Raw genomic sequence first — 24792 nt, forward strand, 5'->3', positions numbered from 1 at the left:
TTGATCGTGCATCACTCATTCCGAGGATGTAGGCATCGCTGACTAGATCAGCATTTATTGCTATTCCTACTTGCCTTTGAAAAGGTGATTATGAATCGCCCTCTTGAACCATTGCAATCCATGTGGTGTAGGTACACCAACAGTGCTGTTAGGAAGGGAGTTCCATGATTTTCACTCAGTGAAAGTGAAGGAATGGCAATATATTTCCAAGTCAGGATGATGCTTGACTTGGAGGGGAGCTTGCAGTTGGTAATGTGCCGATGTATCCGTTGCCCTTGTCCTCGAGGTAGTAAAAGTTGTGGGTTTGGAAGGTGCTGTCCAAGGAGTTCTGGGGAGTTACCATAGTGCATCTTATAGATGGTACGCATGGCTGATGGTGGACAGAGTGAATGTTGAACGTGGTAGGTGCCAATTCTATGTTCTATGTTCTATCTCTATGTGATGGATGGTGTTGAGCTTCTTGAGTGTTGCAGGAGCTGCACTCATACGGGCAAGGGGAGGGTATTCCATCACACTCGTCACTTGTGCCTTGTCGATGGTGAATAGGCTTTGGGGAGTCAGAAGGTGAGTTATTCGCTGCTAAATTCCCAGCCGCTGATCTGCTCTTGTAGCCGCAGTATTTATATGGCTAGTGCCGTTCAGTTTCTGGTCAATGATAACCCCCACGATGTTGATTGGGGATTCAGTGATGGTAATGCCATTGAATGACAAGGGGGTTGGTTAGATTATCTCTTTTTCGAGATGGTCATTGTCTGGCACTTTGTGTTGTGTGCATGCTACTTGCTGTCATAATATACACCAGTATATCATGGTGCAGACACACATACACATACTGATGGACATGCAGTGGGACCAATCAGCATACACAACACCGCAGCCAATCACCAGTGAGAGCACACGCACGATAAAGACAGGACGGGAGAGTTTCTTGCGCTGTCTAGTATCAACCAACTCGGAGCACAGAGCTCACAGCCTGCAACACAGACATTCACCATGTGCTGAGTGCATCACCTGGTTTGGACTAGGCAAGGGTCAACAGTTAAAGCTAGTATTGCATTTACCCACAGTTCAAGTATGTTAATATAGTTAACCTTATAATAAAATAAAGTTGCACCACTTCCAGTGTTGGTGACCTGTTTGTGATCCAGAACATCCAACACATCACTTGCCACCTTTCAGCTCAAGCCTGAATGCTGTCCAGACCTTGCTGCATATGGACACAGACTTCTTCACAATCTGAGGAGTCACGAATGGTGCTGAACATTGTGCAATCCACTTCCGCAATCCACTTCCAACCATACGATGGAGGGAAGGACACCGTTGAAGCAGCTGAAGATGTTTTTTGGGCCTAGGACACTACCGTGAGGAACTCCCGCAGCGATGTGCTGGGACTGAGATGATTGTCCTTCAACAACAATACCCATCTAACTTTCTGCTAGGTATGACTCAGACTTTTCCCATGATTCCCATTAGCAGATGCATCTGCAACAAGTAGAGTGGTGAGGATGAGATCAAGGTTTTTTTTCCTCTTAAATGGTTCCCTCTCCACCTGTTGCAGACCCAGTCGAGTAGCTATGTCCTTTGGGACTTGGCCAGCTGGGCCTGTGGTGGTGATACCGAGCCACTCTTGGTGATGGACATTGAGGTCCTCCATCCAAGGCATATTCTGTGCCTTTGCTAGTCACATGGAGGAGTACTGATTCATCCACTGAGAAAGGGGAAGGGGGCTGCACGGTAGATAATAATCAGTCGGAATTTTCATTGTCCACGTTTGATCTGTTGCCAATTTGCACCGGAGACGTCAATAATGTTGGCAATTAATAATGATGATATTGCTTTTCAGAGTCTCATACCACCACAAGGTTCAACCGGATATTGATCAAAGACCCAACAACCAGTCAGTTAGTTCAAGTTCAATAATAGTTTATCCACACACAGGATTAACTCACACATGCAACATAAAAACACTACAAGCTAAATTATACCTAACACTACAACAACCTGAACTTAACTTCAGGCACCCGGCTTTGGCAGAGGAACAAGGCCTTTGTTCGGATCTGGAGTGGCTGAGTCTGGAGAAGTAACTTCGGTTCTGCTGGGCTCATCCGTCTGGTAGCGATCGTTGATCTTGAACTTGCTTCTGGTCGTGGTGCTGCAGTTGGCTTCAGGTATAGGCTGGGCCGAAGAGTGCCGGTGTGCCAGGGTCAAAAGGGATCGAACACATGGCAGTGTCTCTCTTTATCCTTTGGGGTTTTGCGCTCTTTTGGGTGGAATTCGGCAGGCTTTGATTACTGCCTTCGATTTGAGCCAATAAAAGGGGCGGGTGCCATGATGGTTGGGTGTGTCCTGAGCGGTCATTGACCTTGGCTGTTTGGGCTTCCTGGGTGAAGGGAGTGGCGCCAATGTGTCTGGAATTGTATCTGATAACTGAGTACCAGTCCTTTGTCCTGGGGGAATGGGCCATTAGAATGCAAATCGGCTAGGGGTTTCGATACTGTCTGGGTTCTCTGTATGCAAATATACATTTAGGCTCTGAGTTTGGCTGAATCCTGTATTGGCCATATTTCCCTTGAGTCTTTGTGAGTATCCATGTTTCCTTTGTAAGTGGCCATCCCAGATGGCTACAGATCTAATGCCATGAAAGCTGATGGCATCCAGATTCAATGTTGAGGAGTCCCAGGGCAGCTCCCTCCAAAATGTATGCAACTGTGCTGCCACCTCTACTAGACCTGACCTGCTGGTGGGACAAACTTACTAAGGGATGGTGGCAGTGATATCTGGGACATTATCTGTAAGATATGACTATATCAGGCTATTGCTTGGCTAGCCCATGGGACAACTCTCCCAGTTCTGGCACAAGCCCCCCCAGATGTTAATAAAGATGACTTTGCCGGATCGACAGGGCTGAATTTGCCATTGTCACTTGATGGCTTGGTCAATGGTGGGTGGTCTGTCCTATTTCACCACTTTTCAACTTTGTAGCGATTTGATACAACTGCGAGGCTTGCTAGGCCATTTCAGAGGGCATTTAAGAGTCAACCACATTTCTGTGGATCTGGAGTCACTTAGGCCAGACCAGGTAAGGATTTCCTTCCCTAAAGGACATTAGTGAACCAATTGGGTTTTTACAACCATCAACAATAGTTTCATGGTCATCATCAAGGTGGTTCGATTTTAACTCCAGAACATTTTTATTGATTTAATTTAAATTCCATCAGCTGCTATTGTGGGATTTGAACCTGTGTCTCAAGACCATTAGCCTGGGTCTCTGGATTACTAGTCCAATGGAATTACTACTACACCACAGTTTCCCCATGCCACTTGCCACCCTATCTTCTTGCCACCCTACCAAGTTACCAGCCTATTCACCGGCCACTTCACATACCTCTCACTTCGCCCACCTGCTACCCTCCCCATTTACCTCACCTACGGACCCTAACACCCTATCCATTGACTCATTTATCCATTCTCATTTATCCATTCACCAACATTCACACTGGACATTTAATCCTACAATATGGTAGTTAGTGCCATAAAAAGCTAGCGTGTCTTGTCTTACTCCCAATGCTACAGTGCTGTGATGAAGATCTCCAAAGGATTTTGCACTCCACATTTCTGGTGAAGTTGGGTTCGGAAGACCTGGCAAAAAATGCAAAGCAGCGTCCAGGCATGGAAAAGTCAGAGCAGATTGGTAATTTAATGGTGATTTGCCTCTGTGTGAGAAATCCATTCCGTTAATTCTACACACTGAGTTCTAATGTACCATAAAGCCTTCATCTATGTTCTGCACTCCCCTCCCTCCCTCCCCCACCCTGATATAGACCAGGGCTTGATTTCTGACCTTTGCTTTACGAACAACGAAAACTACAATTAATACCTCCATAGAATATACGATTGAAATTGAGTGAAAAAGGTTTTCTTTTAAAAAGAATTGAGCTCCCAACCGAATGTTACATTCATCATAACTGCACGGTTAATTTTTCCAATCTTCTTACTGCCAGGGTGCATGGAGCACAGATCTTATTTTTATCTCTGACATTGTATATGATGGGAATTATAGACTTAATCCAATATATTGACTTTTCTGTTTTTCAGCCAGTGGATTATGAGATAAACAGGGCCTTTGTGCTGACAGTGGTAGTAATGAATCAAGCACCTCTAGCAGCTGGAATTCAGTCTTCACTCCAGTCCACAGCAACAGTTGCTATCTCTGCCACAGATGTCAATGAAGCTCCATTTTTCATTCCCAACCCCAAACTGATCAGACAAGAGGAAGAGATGCCTGTGGGCACACTGCTGACGACATTTGTAGCTCAAGATCCAGACCGCTTCATGCAGCAAACAGTACGGTAAGATTTTTCTTCCAATGTCTCGCTGATTTGCTATCGCCCAGATTACACTATAGCACAGTAATACTGTCTACCCCATCCTGTGCAAAGAACAGATACAATCCGGCTGTCACTGGAGATCAGCTTGGCTTACTGGCAACATAAAAATTCTTCACCTGTCCTTTGATAAATGGCACCTCAGCAAGGGGTCAAAAAACTTCAAGAGAGATGGGAAGGGCACAGAATTGGTAAAGGAAAAATTGAGGAAAAGTATTCCACATAATCAGCACATTAATAGATATGGATAATATTCAAATGGCAAGAAAGCAGATATGTGCTGACTCCAGTTTTCAATATTGAACTCTTTAAGCTGACAGCAGAATTTGTATTTTCTTTACGTTTTAACTTAAGATCTTCGTGATAAGGGGATTATTTTTTTCCTGACTTAAAGTTCCCTTCCGCTCCTCTCCTGTAAAAGGGGCCACTGTTCATAGACCAACAGGAGTAATTCCAAACAAGATCCTGGTAATGCTATAATCCAGAATCCTTTATCCCAAATCCTCAGGGCCGACTGCATTTCAGACTTCTATTAATGAACACAAACTTGCATTACAGAACCATAAGGCTAGGCTAGCTATAGTATATAAAGTAAATAGAATGGTCTCTCCGGTCACCAACGCCGAAATTGCGGACGTTGCTGGAGGCCTTCCACCGATGCTCTGCTCCCGACCGGCCAAGTTCCCGGCGGCGTGGGTCTCTCATGCTATTATTTGTCGGGAACTTGGCGTAGCGGCTGTGGACTCAGTCCAGCGTCGCCACAGTAAGGGGAGAGCAGATCCGTGGGCAGGGGGACTTTGGCAGGGGCTGGGGTATTGTTGGGGAGTGGTCCGGGGGTCGCGAGCCAGCAAAGGAGGGGCACTATTTGGCAGGCCGGGTCCGCGCGCAGCCGGCGCCATGTTGCACGGTACCGCCGCTACAGGCTGCCGCCGTGCACAAGTGCAGCCACGGATCCGGCAATTCTCTGGCCATATCGGAGGCTAGAGCCGGGTGCTCTACGCTGCCTGCCTGCTAGCCCCCCACCAAACTGAGGATCGGTGACCATTTAGCGCCAAATGTTCAGTCGTAAAACGCCACGGTTCCCACGCACACTACAGGACATAGCCTGCAAATCAGAGAATCCAAGATGTATCACTGCATAATTAATACAGGGGCCCCATTTCTTTTTGACATATTCGCCACAAAAATCGTGAGGTGAACAGTGCAGGCAAACACCTTGACTCCCTGCGCTAAAGGTCAATGAGGTTAAACAAAAAGTGTGACTTTTGGATGCGTTTAGTTTTTTGGATGTATGGATAAAGGATACTCAACCTGTATTCTTTAACTACTTAATTGGAATGTGAGACCTGCTTCAAAATGAAAGTTTTTTTAATCCAATTTCAGTTTTGTTACTTATTCCTGCTTCACTGAGAGGACCTTGCCAATGTCATCATTTAATGACACCAGGCCACCTCCAACAGGGATTGGAAAACCTGTGTGGGTGCAGCATGGTTCATCTGCACCGTACCACTATATGCCTTTGTACATTGGCATATTTGCACACTCACTAGCCACCTCATTGCCAGTTAGCTTTGCAATTATTGGCAACACATCACGTAAAATGCTATTTTATGTCGATGGATATATTTTCACAACATTCATGCACAACTATTAGTGTCTGCACCTGAAGATAGATATGAATGCTTTACGTGGGAAGGTGAAGTTTACAGTGAGCAGGAATTGAGAATATTTTGTGATGTGTAGAGAATGAAGAAGATATTATAAAACATGGGTCAAGCAGTAAGATGTTTGGAGGTCGGAAAAGGGATAGTAAGTTATAAAGGTTTAGGAAACAAATTCCAAAGGCCAATGTGTAATGGCTGAAAGATTAGGCTCTGATGGTGCTGTGAAGTGGAACAAGCGGTAGTCTCAAGCTAGAGTGATAGAAGAAGAGGGTTAGGCTGTGTGGTTGGAGAAGATTAATGAAAAATGGTTCAGTGAGACCACAGAAGGACTTGAAACAAAACTGAGGATCTTGGACTCAATTTGCTAATTGAAGTTTCTGCTTCATAGCAACTTTATTTATGCCAAATCTCAATAAATCTTGCAACAACTACCCAGCATGTAACTGCCTTGCTGTTTGTGCATCTGTGCAGTAAGTTTCTGCTTGAACATGCAACTCACTCATCTAGTTTTTTATTTCTGGAATAAAGGTATGGAAAAATAAACAATTTTACAGCTGAAATCACTCCCCAAACTTTGAAATAACAATTTTAGCAACTTAAAAGAAAAGCCTTAGAGGTTGAAGCTGGTTCACTCACTCGCATTAAGCTCACTCATATTAACTTTTGAAACTGAGCAACTCCGCAGCCTGACATGTATAAGTAATGTAGTAATTAATTCCAATTATGAGTTGTAATTTGTTGTGAGGATTGGCTCAGCAAAAGTATATATCGGTAAGTGTCTTTTCTAATAAAAGGTGCTTGTCTAAAAACGTAATACAAAAACTTTGCCAAGCTCACACCAGGGAATTAATTCTGCATACCAGGAGTTACATTGGGCTGCTAGACTCTGATAATGGATAAGACTTATTCATTACTGCTTACTTTTGGTTTAAGATTTAGTTAATCAATAGAGGGATTGGTTTTTGCATAATCTTGACTCCTACAATAAAAACGAAACTGCGTACACTAGAAGTCTTAATCAACAGACATTTTCTGGAAATGCACAAGCCAGTCCATCAGCATCTCTCAAGATAAAGGGCAGACTCAAATTTGAGGTTTCGATCCTAATTGACCTACTATGCATTTTCAGCATGTGCTGTTATCATCCTGTTCTTTAAAAAATTCTGCCTGGTAGTTGTTATTCTTGATCAAATCTGAGTCGATCCACGACAACACTTGGCCGGCTTACTTGCCCTGTTTGTCCAGGTTACAGTTGGAGAGTGCACGTAAGATGAGCTAAAACGGATTGTGCAGGGATCTGCGGGTATGCGCATTGTTTTCAATTTCCATAATCATTATTTTTAATAAGGAAATTACACAACGGGACAGAGGATGCTTATAACTGATTTACGAGAGCAATTTTTAAAATGGTCTCTCTGCCCTTTTATATGTTACGGTGAACTTGGTGAAAAGACTTTAAATCATTGGACAATCTGTTCAGAGTGACCAATAAATTGCATCAACTTGAAAGCAATAAGACTTTAAAACGTTAATGTTTACAACATCAGTTCATGACCATGGATGAGCCCATCTCCCTGTTTGAATATTTCTACCCTGCACAACATATTACTACTTCATCTATATTTATTTTCTTTTATTGCTTTTAATGTTTAATGATCCTGAATGTGTTTCTTCCAAAGGCTATATTGTTGAAAATTGATTACCATATATAAGCTCATCCAGCCTGCAATTGCATTTGCAAACTCCTCCGCTTTCTTCAGATATCTATTTCTTTATGGCTATAGTTATTCCTCTTTTCGCCCAATTCTTCGGAGGTACAGTCTGGCCACTCTTTTGAATTGGCACATCTCTGTGGAAAATAGCTGCGTGAAAGAGAATTTAAATTCTCGTATTGGAAGCCGTTGGGATGTATGGGGCCACCCGCCTGTGAGCAACGTTTAGCGGCTGGCTCCATTTTGTTAAGGCCAGGCCTCATAACCACCTTGCCAGCTAGCTGCCTGCCCATAATGGGCATACAGAAGCAGCTCCCAGACTTTGGACTTGTGAAGATTAGGAAGCCTGGAGGTCACTAAGTTGACTCCAAGGTAAATCGTGGGAGATTTGATGGATTCCACAGTGAGACGTAGGGCAGTAGTGACAGAGGTGCAGGGCAGCAATAAACCAAGTTGTCTTTGTGCGACTTGCTCCCATAAATTCCACAATGATAATTCTGTATTTATCACGCAGGGTGTCTGCTGTCGACAGGTTTTACTGAGCTAGGCATCTACAGTGAGTACCACATTTAGCAGGCAGTTAAAACTACATCTGTAATAATGCATCTGTAATTTGCTCCTCAGTCACCTAATAAAATAGTGACATTAAAATAGTCATTGGGCAGAGACACATGCTAAGTGTTTGCTTTTATTTCAACTCCTGTTCTTTCTCATTTCTGTTGGGTGAGGGTGAAGGGAGTTAAAAGTCTCCATTTGCTTCCTACATAGCACAAAACCTTGTCATTGAAAGGAAAAGCAATAACAGTTGCAAAACCACATTTTATTATTTTCTAAAAATAAAATTTTCAAAGATCCCCCTGGACACAAGGCGGGGAGGCGATAGCAGAGTGGTGTTGTCATTGGACTAGTAATGCAGTATTTGTGAAAAAAATCTCAAACTCAAACCCAACCATTTTACAAGATTTAACAGCCAGGTCGTGTCACTGAGTCGGGCGCAACAAGGTCGTTCGATCATGCCCAATAACTGTTAAAATGGAGTTACGCAACCTCTTCAAAAGGTTTCAACAACAGAACTGCACCCATCAATCTCACAAATAGTCAGTATTAGCAAAGCGACTCTATATACCCATTTAAAAGTGCTATCCAAAACAATGTCAGGAATAGTGTACAGAATATCCCTGATGCAAAATTATAACGGCTCATAACTTCCTGGTCCCCCAGCATTGCATTTAAGCAGTACCCCAGTGATGTGCTGTGAAATCCCTCGGGGAAGCTCCCACATAAGCGTTTACCCGGTGATTTCCCAGAAGTGCTAACTTCCTCTGGACAATTACGCTGGGCTGGGAGCCATCTCTCCGAATCGATTTAAATTGCCAGCTTTGGGTGGTTCTGCCAGTTTTACCCTGATAGGTACTCTGAGTTAGAGGAAAGAAAATTGCTGCTCCCTCCAGAGTAACCTTTTTTTAAAAAACAGCCTCAAAAGGGACAACCTCCATACACAAGACCTCCCAGGGAACCCACCACACCATTTCTACTCCCAACTGATCTTTATATAGGGTTCTTACCTTTTGGTGGTGAGTGCTTTCAATGCCATTGGCATGAACTAAAGTGGAGGGTGTTCTGAATCTTTCATATAGTTCCAACCAGAAGCTTCTGACGTGAAATAACACAATTGATGCTAAAAGGTTAAGATGATTTTGCTATTTATCATTTGCTGCACTGTTGTTTATACAGTTGTTGTTTTCATGTGTTCAGGTAAGTCTATCATTGGCTTCCCGACTAAGTTGTTAAAATTTCTATTCATATTTGCTGCTTCCTTTAGATATTCTGAACTATCCGATCCTGCAAACTGGCTGAATATTAATGCCACAACTGGTCAGATCACAACCACAGCAGTCATGGACAGAGAGTCGATCTATATTAAAAAGAATGTGTATGAAGCAATGTTCCTGGCAACTGACAATGGTAGGTCATGGATTCATATTTTTCATTCCTGTGGAACACTGTAAAATAATATCTCAACTCGCTGAAGTCATGTCATTTTGCAACTTTTGGTTCAAATCTCTTTCAGTTTCTTTCAACTGCAGCAAAAACATTTGGTAAATAACTTGCTAACAAAATGCAATTGCAGAATTACCGTGAAAGGAGAAAGCTATACCTCAGACATTGTGTGCAGCTGTTGGGGAGTTGAACAAATAATGCAAGCTTGTTTTCATTCACCCTAATCCTTGCATCCATCATTTAAAATTGAAGTCCCCTTCCATTGATTCCCTGTCGCAGATTCTACTATGCTTAACCTCCAATCTACTGGGATTGTAGGTTTGAATTCCAGTAACAGTTAGAGCTTGAACTTTCAACCAGATAATTCATCCACTGCCTCTCATTAATGGGTTTTAACTCATTCTGGAAGGGCAGAAAATGTCCAAAATGTGCCACTTGACGTTCACAGCAGCTGTGAAGAAATGCACCACTCCCTGTTCACTCTTTTAAAAAGCTAAAATATAAACCTATTTTTAAAAATTGGTAAATGACTGGTCTGGAGAACTGTGGATCACTTCCTGTTTAGATCACAAGATTCCATATCAATGTTGGATAAAATGAAAGTGCATATATATCAACCTGAGATTTAGGTTTAAGTTCTTGCTTTGAACGCAAAAGAAACTGTGCACTTGCTCTTCTTAAGAGCATTATAATGATGTTTAACCTCATGCTAGAGTTGCAGCAATTGGTTTCTTGAAACGTTTAACTCTTTCAAAAATGATTCTTATAAGTACACCATCAAACTCACCACTAACTGTAGAACAGGTTAACACCACTTTGCATTTTATTCTAACTGAATTTGGCTGTTGGACGAGCATAACAATCCCAAAGCATGATGGTCTATTATTCATGTTGTACGACTGCTGCTGCTTTTTCACTGGACATGTGGAACAGACTTGTAATGGTCTTGTGGCTGATTTATATTACAAGAACTCTTGCTAGAGCTATAAATGATTTATTAACATTAACTATGGGTAAACTATATATAAAACAACAGATGAATAACAATACGATCATGCACAAGCAACCTCTCGCTCCAGCCAATCTGAGAGGTCACCTGACTCTAACATTCCCTTATATACTAATGAGACTCCTAGTGGTCAGTCGGTGAATTACAACACAACCATGATATCACCACAAGACTATTTTTGGTATAATGAGGCTCTTCACAACTTAAGTATTGATCTTCGGGCAGCACAGTGGTGCAGTGGTTAGCATTGCTGCTTCTTGGCACTGAGGTCCCAGGTTTGATCTCGGCTCTGGGTCACTGTCCGTATGGAGTTTGCGCATTAGAACATAGAACATTACAGCGCAGTACAGGCCCTTCGGCCCTCGATGTTGAGCCGCCCTTTGAAACCACTCTAAAGCCCATCTACACTATTCCCTTACCATCCATATGTTTATCCAATTACCATTTAAATGCCCTTAATGTTGGTGAGTCCACTACTGTTACAGGCAGGGCATTCCATGCCCTTACTACTCTCTGAGTAAAGAACCTACCTCTGACATCTGTCCTATATCTATCACCCCTCAATTTAAAGCTATGTCCCCTCGTGCTCGACATCACCATCCACGGCAAAAGGCTCTCACTGTCCACCCTATCTAATCCTTTGATCATCTTGTATGCCTCAATTAAGTCACCTCTTAACCTTCTTTCTAAAGAAAATAACCTCAAGTCCCTCAGCCTTCCCTCATAAGTTCTTCCCTCCAGACCAGGCAACATCCTGGTAAATCTCCTCTGCACCCTTTCCAATGCTTCCACATCCTTCCTATAATGCGGCGACCAGAACATAGAACATAGAACATTACAGCGAGGTACGGGCCCTTCGGCCCTCGATGTTGCGCCGACCTGTGAAACCACTCTAAAGCCCATCTACACTATTCCCTTATCGTCCATACGTCTATCCAATGACCATTTGAATGCCCTTAGTGTTGGCGAGTCCACTACTGTTGCAGGCAGGGCATTCCATGCCCTTACTACTCTCTGAGTAAAGAACCTACCTCTGACATCTGTCCTATATCTATCTCCCCTCAATTTAAAACTATGTCCCCTCGTGTTAGACATCACCATGTGAGGAAGAAGGCTCTCACTGTCCACCCAGCCAATCCACTGAACATCTTGTATGCCTCAATTAAGTCACCTCTTAACCTTCTTCTCTCTAACAAAAACAGCCTCAAGTCCCTCAGCCTTTCCTCATAAGATCTTCCCTCCAAACCAGGCAACATCCTGGTAAATCTCTTCTGCACCCTTTCCAATGCTTCCTATAATGCGGCGACAAGAATTGCACACAATACTCCAAATGCGACCGCACCAGAGTTTTGTACAGCTGCAACATGACCTCATGGCTCCGAAACTCAATCCCTCTACCAATAAAAGCTAACAGACCGTATGCCTTCTTAACAACCCTCTGAACCTGGGTGGCAACTTTCAGGAATCTATGTACATGGACACCAAGATCTCTCTGCTCATCCACACTACCAAGCATCTTATCATTTGCCCAGTACTCTGTCTTCCTGTTATTCCTTCCAAAATGAATTACCTCACATTTTCTGCATTTTTCTCCATTTGCCACCTCTCAGCCCAGCTCTGCAGCTTATCTATGTCCCTCTGTAATGTGTTACATCCTTCCGCACTGTTCACAACTCCACCGACTTTAGTGTCATCGGCAAATTTACTCACCCATTGTTCTACGCCATCCTCCAGGTCATTTATAACAATGACAAACAGCAGTGGCCCCAAAACAGATCCTTGTGGTACACCACTAATAACTGGACTCCAGGCTGAACATTTCCCATCAACCACCACCCTTTGCCTTCTTCCAGCTAGCCAATTTCTGATCCAAACTGCTAAATCTCCCTGAATCCCATGCTTCCGTATTTTCTGCAGTAGCCTACCGTGGGGAACCTTATCAAACGCTTTACTGAAATCCATATACACCACATCAACTGCTTTACCCTCATCCACCTGTTTGGTCACCTTCTCAAAGAACTCAATAAGGTTTGTGAGGCACGACCTACCCTTCACAAAACCGTGTTGACTGTCTCTAATTAAATTATTCCTTTCCAGATGATTGTACATCCTATCTCTTATCAACTTTTCCAAGACTTTGCCTACAACAGAAGTAAGGCTCACTGGTCTATAGTTACCGGGGTTGTCTCTACTTCCCTTCTTGAACAAGGGGACAACATTTGCTATCCTCCAGTTTTCTGGCACTATTCCTGTAGACAGTGATGACATAAAGATCAAAGCCAAAGACTCAGCAATCTCCTCCCTAGCTTCTCATAGAATCCTAGGATAAATCCCATCCGGCCCAGGGGACTTATCTATTTTCACACTTTCCAGAATTGCTAACACCTCCTCCTTATGAACCTCAAGCCCTTCTAGTCTAGTAGCCTGTATCTCAGTATTCTCCTCGACAACATTGTCTTTATCCTGTGTGAATACTGACGAAAAATATTCATTTAGCACCTCTCCTATCTCCTCAGACTCCACGCACAACTTCACACTACTGTCCTTGACTGGCCCCACTCTTACCCTAGTTATTCTTTAATTCCTGTCATATCTCTCGAAAGCTTTAGGGTTATCCTTGACCCTACCTGCCAAAGACTTCTCATGTCCCCTTCTGCCTCTTCTTAGCTCTCTCTTTAGGTCCTTCCGAGCTAACTTGTAACTCTTGAGCACCTTAACTGAACCTTCACGTCTCATCTTTACATAAGCCTCCTTCTTCCTCTTAACAAGTGATTCAACTACTTTAGTAAACCATGGTTCCCTCGCTCGACCACTTCCACCCTGCCTGACAGGGACATACTTATCAAGGACACGCAGTAGCTGTTCCTTGAGCCAGCTCCACATTTCAATTGTGCCCATCCCCTGCAGTTCCCCGCCCCATCCTATGCATCCTAAGTCTTGCCTTATCATAATTGCCTTTCCCCCAGCTATAAATCTTGCCCTGCGGTATAAACCTATCCTTTTCCATTGCTAAAGTAAATGTAATCGAATTGTGGTCACTATCACCAAAGTGCTCACATACCTCCAAATCTAACACCTGTCCAGGTTCATTTCCCAGTATCAAATCCAATATGGCCTTGCCTCTCGTTGGCCTATCTACATACTGTGTCAGGAAACCCTCCTGCACACATTGGACAAAAAAGGACCCATCTAAAGTTCTCGAACTATAGCGTTTCCAGTCAATATTTGGAAAGTTAAAGTCCCCCATAACAACTACCCTGTTACTTTTGCTCCTATCCAGAATCATCTTTGCAGTCCTTTCCTCTACATCTCTGGAACTTTTCAGAGGCTTATAGAAAACTCCCAGCAGGGTGACCTCTCCTTTCCTGTTTCTGACCTCAGCCCATACTATCTCAGTAGACGAGTCCTCATCGAACGTCCTTTCTTCCACCGTAATACTGTCCTTGACTAACAATGCCACCCGTCCCCCTCTTTTACCACCTTCCCTGAGCTTACTGAAATATCTAAACCCCGGCACCTGCAACAACCATTCCTGTCCCTGTTCTATCCATGTCTCCGAAATGGCCACAACATCGAAGTCCCAGGTACCAACCCATGCCGCAAGTTCACCCACCTTATTTCGGATGCTCCTGGCATTAAAGTAGACACACTTTAAACCACTTTCCTGCCTGCCGGTACACTCCTGCAACTTTGAAACCTTACTCCTGACCTCACTACTCTCAACCTCCTGTATATTGGAGCTTAAATTCATGTTCCCAGACCCATGCTGAACTAGTTCAAACCCTCCTGAAGAGCATTAGCAAATTTCCCCCCCCAGGATATTAGTACCCCTCTGGTCCAGGTGTAGACCATCCTGTTTGTAGAGGTCCCACCTACCCCAGAATGAGCCCCAATTATCCAGGTATCTGAAATCCTCCCTCCTGCACCATCCCTGTAGCCACGTGTTCAACTGCTCTCTCTCCCTATTCCTCGTCTCGCTAGCACATGGCACGGGTAACAACCCAGAGATAATAACTCTGTTTGTTCTCGATCTAAGTTTCCAGCCTAGCTCCCTGAATTCCTGCCTTACTTCCCTATCCCTTTTCCTACCTATGTCGTTGGTGCCTATGTGGACCACGACTTGGGGCTGCTCCCCCTCACCCTTAAGGATCCCGAAAACACGATCCGAGACATCGCGGACCCTGGCACCTGGGAGGCAACACACCAACCGCGAGTCTCTCTCGTTCCCACAGAATCTCCTATCTATCCCCCTAACTATAGAGTCACCAATGACTAATGCTCTACTCCTCTCCCCCCTTCCCTTCTGAGCAACAGGGACAGACTCTATGCCAGAGACCTGCACCCCATGGCTTACCCCTGGTAAGTCATCCCCCCCCAACAGTATCCAAAGCGACATACTTGTTATTCAGGGGAACGACCACAGGGGATCCCTGTACTGACTGCTTCCTCCCAGCCCCTCTCACCGTCACCCATCTGTCTTTATTCTTTGTTGTAACTACATCCCTAAAGCTTCTATCTATGACTACCCCTGCCTCCCGAATGAACCGAAGTTCATCCAACTCCAGCTCCAGTTCCCTAACATGGTTTCTGAGGAGCTGGAGATGGGTGCACTTCCCACATATGAAATCAGCAGGGACACTGACGGTGCCCCTCACCTCAAACATTCTGCAGGAGGAACATTGCTCTGCCTTCCCTGCCATCCCCTCTAGATAAAACAAGAAGAAAGAAGAAAAAAAAAAGAAAAGAAGAGCTTACCTTATATTCACTAGAGGAGGTGGAAGGGTGGGGGACACTACAAGTGTAGTGTCTCGGGTTTAGCAACCGCCCAACTTATATACAAAGCCTACCTGATTCCCAAGATGCACTCCGGCTCCCTCTCTCTCTCCCACTCCCGGAAATGAAGGTCGTTGGAACCTGGGGGTAAGTTTAAACACTAACCTGCTTCACAAGCTGCACTCTGGCTCCCTCTCTCTCTCCCGCTCCCGGAAATGAAGACCGCTGGAACCGGGGGTAAGTTTAAACACTTACCTGCTTCACAAGCTGCACTCTGGCTCTCTCTCTCTCTCCCGCTCCCGGAAATGAAAGCCGCTGGAACCTGGGGGTAAGTTTAAACACTTACCAGCTTCACAAGCTGCACTCCGGCTCACTCTATCTCTCCCGCTCCTGAAAATGATGGCCACTGGAACCTGGGAGTAAGTGAACACTTACCTGATTCCCAAGCTGCACACTGGCTGCCTCTCTCTCTCCCGCTCCCGGAAATGAAAGCCGCTGGAACCTGGGAGTAAGTTTCAGCACTTACCTGATTCCCAAGCTGCACACCGGCTTCCTCTCTCTCTCCCGCTCCCGGAAATGAAGGCCGCTTGAACCTGGGGGTAAGTTTAAACACTTACCTACTTCACAAGCTGCACTCCGGCTCCCTCTCTCTCTCCTGCTCCCGGAAAATAAATTCTCCCCATGTTTGCATGGTTTCGCCCCCACAACCTAAAAGATGTGCTGGCTAGGTGGATTGGCCTTGCTAGATTACCCCTTAATTGGAAAAAACGAATTGGGTACTTTAAATTCATTTAAATTCATAAGTATTGATCTTAGGGCAGCACGGTGGTGCAGTGGTTAGCACTGCTGTCTCAAGGTGCCGAGGACCTGGGTTCGATCCCATCCTTGGGTCACAGTCTGTGTGGAGCACCTTCTTCCTGGGTCTGCATAGGTCTCACTCCTACAACACAAATATGTGCAGGATAGGTGGATTGGCCACGCTAAATTGCCCCTTAATTGGAAAAATTATTGGGTACTCTAAATTAATTTTAAAAAATATTGATCTTAAAGTTTCCTTGTCTGTGAAGTCTTTTTGGCCATTTTCCTCTCATCTTACTGCAGATATGCATCATTTGGGTTGCCTAAACTAAGACATGCAGATGTTCTGAACAACTGAAATCGCTAACACAAGCTGCATATGTAGCATTTTCACAGTGTGCCCCATAGTTCCTGGAGCTTTGTTTGGCCCATGATGTGATGTGATCTGATCTAATCTATTCTAATCTAATCTAATTCGATCTTCTGTTGCTCATTCATCTAGACATATCATACTTGGCATTTGCCTTCAACCCCGTCTCACCCATATTTAAGTTATTACACTTGACAGACCTATTTAGAACTTTTCTAATTAACAAACCTCATTTTGAATATCCATAGATTTGTATTTGGAATATTTGGAGAACAATCAAGCAATTTAATTATCTCCTCTATGTTTTGCTAACCTGATAAAAAGGTTTGGCATTGATACTGATTCATAGAATCCCTACAGTGCAGAAGGAAGCCATTCGACCCACTGAGTTGTACTGACCCTTTGAAAGAGCACCGCACCCAGGCACACTCCCCCACGCTATCCCCGCAACCCTGCAACCCCAATCAATCTTTGGACACTAAGGAGCAATTTAGCATGTCCAGTCCATCTAACCTGCACATCTTTGACTGAGGAAGGAAACCAGACCACCCGGAGGAAACCCAAGCAGACAAGGGGAGAAAGTGCAAACTCCACACACAGTCATCCAATGTTGGAATCGAACCCAGACCCCTGATGCTGTGAGTCAACAGTGCTAACCACTGCACCACTGTGTCACCATCCTAGCTTTCCCTCACAGCTTTGTGTCATCTGTGCAATTGAAATTATTACATTTGGAAGATGGTCACTGTGCATCCACTAAGCTTAAGCAGGGTGCTCTTTCCAAGAGCCGGTGCAGACTTGATGGGCTGAATGGCCTCCTTCTGCACTGTAAATTCTATGATTCAAAGATTCTATCACCATACCTACTTTCTTTCAACACTCTGGGACGTGGATGATCAGGTGCTGGGACTTATCAACCTTCAGTCCCATTAATTTCTCCAAAACAACTTTCTTACTATGATTAAGTTCCTTCAATTCATGATGAATTAAGTTCATAATTAAAAGTGTAATTGATCGACAGGAACCAATGGCCTCAGGTTTCAGCAATATAATTTAAGACGATGCATAACTTTATCAAAATGCAAAATGGGGAACTAAAACCAACAAGAAATGACCATGCAGTGATGGAAAAACATGCTGAGAATCCCCTCTCCATGCCTTTGAGGTGGAAACAGAAACAACCAGCCATTTAGAGAACCTACTTCCATCCAATTGTGGACACTTTCAGAGATGGGGAATGCAGCGCTGAATGGAGAGCCCATGGTTTCTGTAGACTTGCCTTCTCTGAGCACAGCGGCCACTGGGAGTGGAAGACCATGGAATCGCCCTTTGGCATCAGCAACCAAATAGTTTGGAATGGAACAACAGAACACATTCTGAACTCACAAATTGTGACAAACTTTCATTTTTTTCAATTATATTCCAATCCATTAAATTGGAACACTCTTAAAAATTTGTTATTGGGATGTGACCAACTTTGGCAGAGCCACATTTTTTTGCCAATTCCTTGTTGCCCTGAAATTTTAAAAAATCTTGAATTTACCTAGAGCTTTTTGCGATCACCATATATCCCAATGCACTTCACAGTCAATGTGATACTTTATAAATGTAGTCGCTTTGCAATGTAAGAAATGGGGCAGCCAATGTGCACACAGCAGGTTCCCACAAAACGCAATGTGATGATGACCAGGTGGTTTGTTTTAGTGATGTTGACTGAGGGACAAATATTGGCTGGAACACCGGAGATAATTCCCCTGCTCTTCTTCAAAATCTTTCATGTCCACCTCAGAGGGTAGGCAAAGCCTTGGTTTAATGTCTCATCTGAAACGTGACCCCTCCAACAGCACAGTACCACATCAATTAGTTCTGCAGCAGACTGTTAGCCTTGATATTTATGTTCTAATCCTGGAGTGGGACCTGAACCCAGAACCTAATGACTCACAGGTTAGAGTGTTACCAGCTGAGCCATGGCCAACACCCAAAATGGTGGCGGCAGGCTTACTTAGATTGTGGCAGTCTGTGGTTTTTCACAACGATCGAGGCTTTCTCACCAGTCAGGGATTTGCTGCCTGAGCAATGGTTAGCACTGCCTTACAACATCAGTGACCCGGGTTCAATTCCGGCCTTGTCTCTGTGGAGTTTGCCCGTTCTCCCTGTGACTGTGTGGGTGCTCCAGTTTCCTCCCACAGTCCAAAAATGTGGAGGTTAGGTGGATTGGCCGTGCTAAAATTGTCCCTTAGAGTCCAAAAAAATAAAGATGTGTAGGTTAGGTTAAAGGTTTATTGGGATAAGCTGGGGAGTTAGCTTGGCTAGAGTGCTCTTTCTGAAGATCGGTGCGGACACAACGGGCCAAATTGCCTCCTTCTGCGCTGCAACGATTCTATGATTCTATCAGGGACTCTGAAATGCTTAAACTCTGACCCATTTTTATCCAATTTTGCCACATGAAGTCAATACAGAAGGTGGAATATTGCGAGACGAGCAGAGAGGGTTTTGGAGACACAATCAGGAGGGAAATAGAAACGGTCCACGTCGGGTTGGCAGCCCACACTCTGCCTTTAGATGGCCTTGCCGGAGATAAAGTTATACTGACAATGGCTACGTGACAGTGGGCGTGGAGCCTATAAACAGCAGTCATTAGAGCCAAAGACAACAATCATGATCTAACCAAATTGCAACAAAGTCCTGTGACGGGTTTGGTTAGCCGTCTGTTTCCCAACGCTCGCAGCGCCAAGAAACACCACGCTATTTATTGCAACTTGGTTGATATACGGGTCCCCAGCAGGGAACGCCTTGCAAAGTTGTGCTTAGTCCCATTTCCTGCACTGAGGAGCTCAGCTCAGCAGAACTCCTCAGTGCAGGAAGAGATCAGGTCGGCATTGCCCCCCCCACACCCCCACCCCCCCAACGTGACAACTTAACACCCCCAGAAACCCAACTCACATCTAAAGTGGTAATTGGGCCCCTCCCCCCACCATATAAGGGCAAGGCACTCCCAGGCCTGATCCATAGCATGGGCAAAATGTCAGCCTGGCACCCAGGTGTCACTGCCAGGGTGCCAGTCACAAGGTACCAAGGTGGCACAAGCAGTGTCAGGGTTCCACGCTGCCCGGAGGGCAACCAGCTGGGGCCCTCTGATTCCCCTGGGAGACCCGCCCCACAACATCTGCCATTCCACCTGGTCTCCGTTTGTAGGGCCAGCACTGAACGGCAGTCGCCTGATGTCTCCGAGGCGAAGGGGTTAGATTCCAGGGCCTCGGTAGATCAGGCGAGTGCATATTAGAGGAAGACTAGGGGTGCGATTCTCCACTCCCACGCCGGTTGGGAGAATCGCCTGGGCCGCCAAAATTTCCGGGGACGCCGGTCCGACGCCCTCCCGCGATTCTCCCAAGCGGCGGGAACGGCCCGGTCGACACCCAAAATGCCGATTCTCCGGCACCCCCGCTAGTCTGAGGCCCGGATGGGCCGAGCGGCCAGGCCAAAACGGCAGGTTCCCCCCGGCGCCGTCCACACCTGGTTGCTGCAGTCGTGGGCGGTGCGTGAACGCTGGGGGGGCGGCCTGTGGGGGGGCGAGGGGGGATCCTGCACCGGGCTTCATCTGGAATGTGGGGTGGCCCGCGATCAGTGCCCACCGATCGTCGGGCCGTCCTCTCTGAAGGAGGACCTCCTTCCTTCCGCGGCCCCGCAAGATCCGTCCCCTATCTTCTTGCGGAGCGGATTTAGAGAGGACGACAACCACGCATGCGCGGATGACGCCCGTTATGCGGCGCCGGCCGCGTCATCTGTGCGGCGCCGCTTTTACACGGGCGACAAGGCCTGGCGTGTGTAGATGACGCGGCCCCAATCCTGGCCCATTGTCAGGGCCTGAATCGGTCGGGACCGGGGCCGTTCCGCGCCGTCGTGAACCTCGACGGCGTTCACGATGGCGCGGCCACTTCGGCGTGGGAGTGGAGAATCCCGCCCCAGCTGTCTCACTCTAATATGCAGATTAGCCAGATAGTGATCCCGCCCACAGTGGCAGGATTCAGATAATAATAATAATCTTTATTGTCACAAGTAGGCTTACATTAACACTGCAGTGAAGTTACTGTGAAAAGCCCCTAGTCGCCACATTCCGGCACCTGTTCGGGTACACAGAGGGAGAATTCAGAATGTCCAATTCACCTAACAAGCACATCTTTCGGAACTTGTGGGAGGAAACCGGAGCACCTGGAGGAAACCCACACAGACACAGGGAGAACATGCAGACACCACACAGACAGTCACCCAAGCCGGGAATTGAACCTGGGACCCTGGCGCTGTGAAACAACAATGCTAGCCTCTGTGCTACCGCGCCAATCATGACATCTGGGATCTCCCTGCATCTACTGGCCATGACATGCTCCCATTTGGGCGCAACATGACAGGTAGATTGCGCCCAACCTGCCCCAATGACAGGGCCACAGACAAGAATGCTATACCTGTGGTGTCGTGGTCACTGTTTTGAAGACTGGGTAGTTTGCTGCAAACAATGGTTCGTTTGAGGTTGCGCGGTTGTTTGAAGGCAAGTAGTGGGGGTGTGGGGATGACCTTGGCAAGATGTTCATCGTCATCAATGACGTGTTGAAGGCTGTGAAGAAGATGACGTAGTTTCTCCGCTCCGGGGAAGTACTGGACGACGAAGGGTATTCTGTCGGTTGTGTCCCATGTTTGTCTTCTGAGGAGGTCGGTGCGGTTTTTTGCTGTGGCGCGTTGGAACTATCGATCGATGAGTCGAGTGCCATATCCCGTTCGTATGAGGGCATCTTTCAACGTCTGTAGATGTCTGTTACGCTCCTCCTCGTCTGAGCAGATAGTGTGTATACGGAGCGCTTGTCCATATGGGATGGCTTCTTTAATGTGTTTAGGGTGGAAACGAACCATTGTTTGCAGCAAACTACCCAGTCTTCAGAACAGTGACCACGACACCACACAACCCTGCCATGGCAATCTCTGCAAGACGTGCCAGATCATCGACATGGATACCACTATTACACATGAGTACACCACCCACCAGGTACGCGGTACGTACTCGTATGACTCGGCCAACGTTGCCTACCTCATACGCTGCAGGAAAGGATGTCCCGAAGCGTGGTACATTGGCGAGACCACGCAGACGCTGCGACAACGAAAGAACGGACATCGCGCAATAATCACCAGGCAGGAATGTTCCCTTCCAGTTGGGGAACACTTCAGCAGTCAAGGGCATTCAGCCTCTGATCTCCGGGTAAGCGTTCTCCAAGGCGGCCTTCAGGACGCGCGACAACGCAGAATCGCCGAGCAGAAACTTATAGCCAAGTTCCGCACACATGAGTGCGGCCTCAACCGGGACCTGGGATTCATGTTGCATTACATTCATCCCCCACCATCTGGCCTGCGAAATCCTACCAACTGTCCTGGCTTGATGCAATTCACACCTCTTTAACCTGGGGTCACCCCATCTCTGGATCTGTAAAGATTTAATCACCTGCTAATGGTCGCATTCCAAGCATTGGTTGGCATCTTTGAATTTGTCTATATATGTGTTTCTGGAACAGACCTCTTCATTCACCTGAGGAAGGAGCAGCGCTCCGAAAGCTAGTGACATCGAAACAAACCTGTTGGACTTTAACCTGGTGTTGTAAGACTTCGTACTGTGCTCACCCCAGTCCAACGCCGGCATCTCCACATCATGATAAAAAGGAGGTGGAGATCTGGTTACATAAATGTGTTATGGGCCAGGGTTTAGACAACCCCAAAGTGTATCATGGAGTTCACCTGACCCACAACTTTTAATAGATTGTGGTATGGGGAGCACATGGCCCACTCTACAGGTGTGGTATAGCAGAAATGGAAAAGTAATTTGTAAAGCAAAACAATGTTTATTCTATGAACTCAAGTTAACCTTTTTAAAACATACAGTGAACATCTTAGCAACCATCAATTCAAATACAACCCCCAAAGAATACAACAATAAGTCATCCTTTAAGCTTTCCTTTTAACATCCATATGACTCAAAACACCATTTACCAGAAGCACATCAGGTTAAAGTCATTACTGTTATTAGTTTTAAATCACCAGGATCAATTTACAGTCTTTAGATTACAGAGAGAGATTCATACAACTTCTGGCTGTGACTGCTGCTATCCAGCTCTGAAAACGAAACTAAAATACACTCTGCAGCAAACAGCCTAAAACGAAAGTAAAAAGCTGATAGACAGCCCAGCTCCACCCACTCTCTGACATCACTGCAGTAATAAACACCCATTTCTTAAAGGTATTCTCACTACAGATATTTATATACATAGCCGTTTATAAACACCCATTTCTTAAAGGTACTCTCACATGACAATTTATTGTTGGTGCAAAGCTTGATGCAACCAAGTTGTCAGGCGTGACAAGGCCCAATGAAACCCAAGTAAGGTCATTTCTCCAAGCAGGCCTGCTGTGCTGCATTTCAGTCCATTTGCACAAGAATTGCGCACAAGAACTGCAGACTTGGGACTATGATTTTCTTTGCAGCTGTGATATAGTTTGAATTAAAAATACCCGAAATATGAGTATTGCTGGTTACACCAATGATAACATGCTGTTATGTGTTGTAAAATATCATCCTGAAATAACACAAAGGGATTTTATATTAAACGTTGTGTGATATTGCTGACTTGTCTAAAATGAGATGCAAGTGCTTTATTAGATACCATCAACTACTAAGTGTTTTGTCTTCATACAGGCAACCCTGCAGCAAGTGGCACTGGAACCCTTAATATTTACCTAATTGATGTTAATGATAATGCACCTGAACTGATTCCTAAAGAGGCCCAGATATGTGAAAAGCCCAATCCAAATGCAATCAACATTACTGCAGGAGATGCTGACAGAGATCCAAATACAGGTCCCTTTGTGTTTGAGCTGGAAAATAAGCCACCGGGCGTCAAGAGGAACTGGACAATCACCCGTTTAAATGGTAAGGTGCACAGCACTCCTAGTTGATAAGTGTCTTAAGTGGCGATGGTAACTGACATCATAGAAACATACAGTAAAGAAGAGGCCCTTCGACCCATCAAGCCTGCACCAACAAATAGAAACTATTGTAAATCTACACTCATCCCACATCCCAGCATTTGGCCCATAGCATTGAATATTATGACATTTCAAGTGCTCATCCAAGTACATTTTAAAGATTGTGAGGTTTTCCACAAGTACCTTCCCAGACAGCATTCCAGATTCCCACCACACTCTGGGTGAAAAAATGTTTCCTCAAATCTCTTGGGCGGGATTCTCCGATGGCGAGTCAGAGTGTCCGCGTCGTTGGCGCGAACGGGCCCCCGGCAGCATCGATTCAGACCCCGAAAAGGGGCTAGCAGCGGGGCCGCGAGAAGCACGGCGCCAGAGCGGCGCCGTCATCGCGTGATGCCCGGATGACGCGGTGCCATGTCCATAAGACCATAAGACATAGGAGTGGAAGTAAGGCCATTCGGCCCATCGAGTCCACTCCACCATTCATTCATGGCTGATTTCAACTCCATTTACCCGCTCTCGCTCCATAGCCCTTAATTCCTTGAGAAATCAAGAATTTATCAACTTCTGTCTTAAAGACACTCAACGTCCCGGCCTCCACCGCCCTCTGTGGTAATGAATTCCACAGACCCACCACTCTCTGGCTGAAGAAATTTCTCATCATCTCTGTTCTAAAGTGACTCCCTTTTATTCTAAGGCTGTGCCCCCGGGTCCTAGTCTCCCCTGCTAATGGAAACAACTTCCCCACGTCCACCCTATCTAAGCTATTCATTATCTTGTAAGTTTCTATTAGATCTCCCCTCAACCTCCTAAACTCCAATGAATATAATCCCAGGATCCTCAGACGTTCATCGTATGTTAGGCCAACATTCCTGGGATCATCCGTGTGAATCTCCGCTGGACCCGCTCCAGTGCCAGTGTTTCCTTCCTGAGGTGTGGGGCCCAAAATTGCTCACAGTATTCTAAATGGGGCCTCACTAATGCTTTATAAAGCTTCAGAAGTACATCCCTGCTTTTATATTCCAAGCCTCTTGAGATAAATGACAACATTGCATTTCCTTTC

The 24792-nt window shown here is 45.5% G+C and overlaps 1 protein-coding gene across 3 annotated transcripts in view; it reads left to right on the forward strand.

The window, feature by feature from the left end:
• The window catches only part of LOC140428374 (cadherin-4-like), a 1038564-nt gene that overhangs the window by 915248 nt on the left and 98524 nt on the right, over nucleotides 1-24792 (forward strand). For all 3 annotated transcript variants that reach the window (XM_072514764.1, XM_072514766.1, XM_072514765.1), the window contains 3 exons: nucleotides 4096-4349; nucleotides 9584-9726; nucleotides 23443-23676. In XM_072514764.1, coding sequence (XP_072370865.1) covers nucleotides 4096-4349; nucleotides 9584-9726; nucleotides 23443-23676 — 631 coding nt within the window. The remainder of the gene's footprint in view (nucleotides 1-4095; nucleotides 4350-9583; nucleotides 9727-23442; nucleotides 23677-24792) is intronic.

Source organism: Scyliorhinus torazame, chromosome 8, assembly GCF_047496885.1.
Source record: "Scyliorhinus torazame isolate Kashiwa2021f chromosome 8, sScyTor2.1, whole genome shotgun sequence".
NCBI classification, from domain to species: Eukaryota; Metazoa; Chordata; class Chondrichthyes; order Carcharhiniformes; family Scyliorhinidae; genus Scyliorhinus; species Scyliorhinus torazame.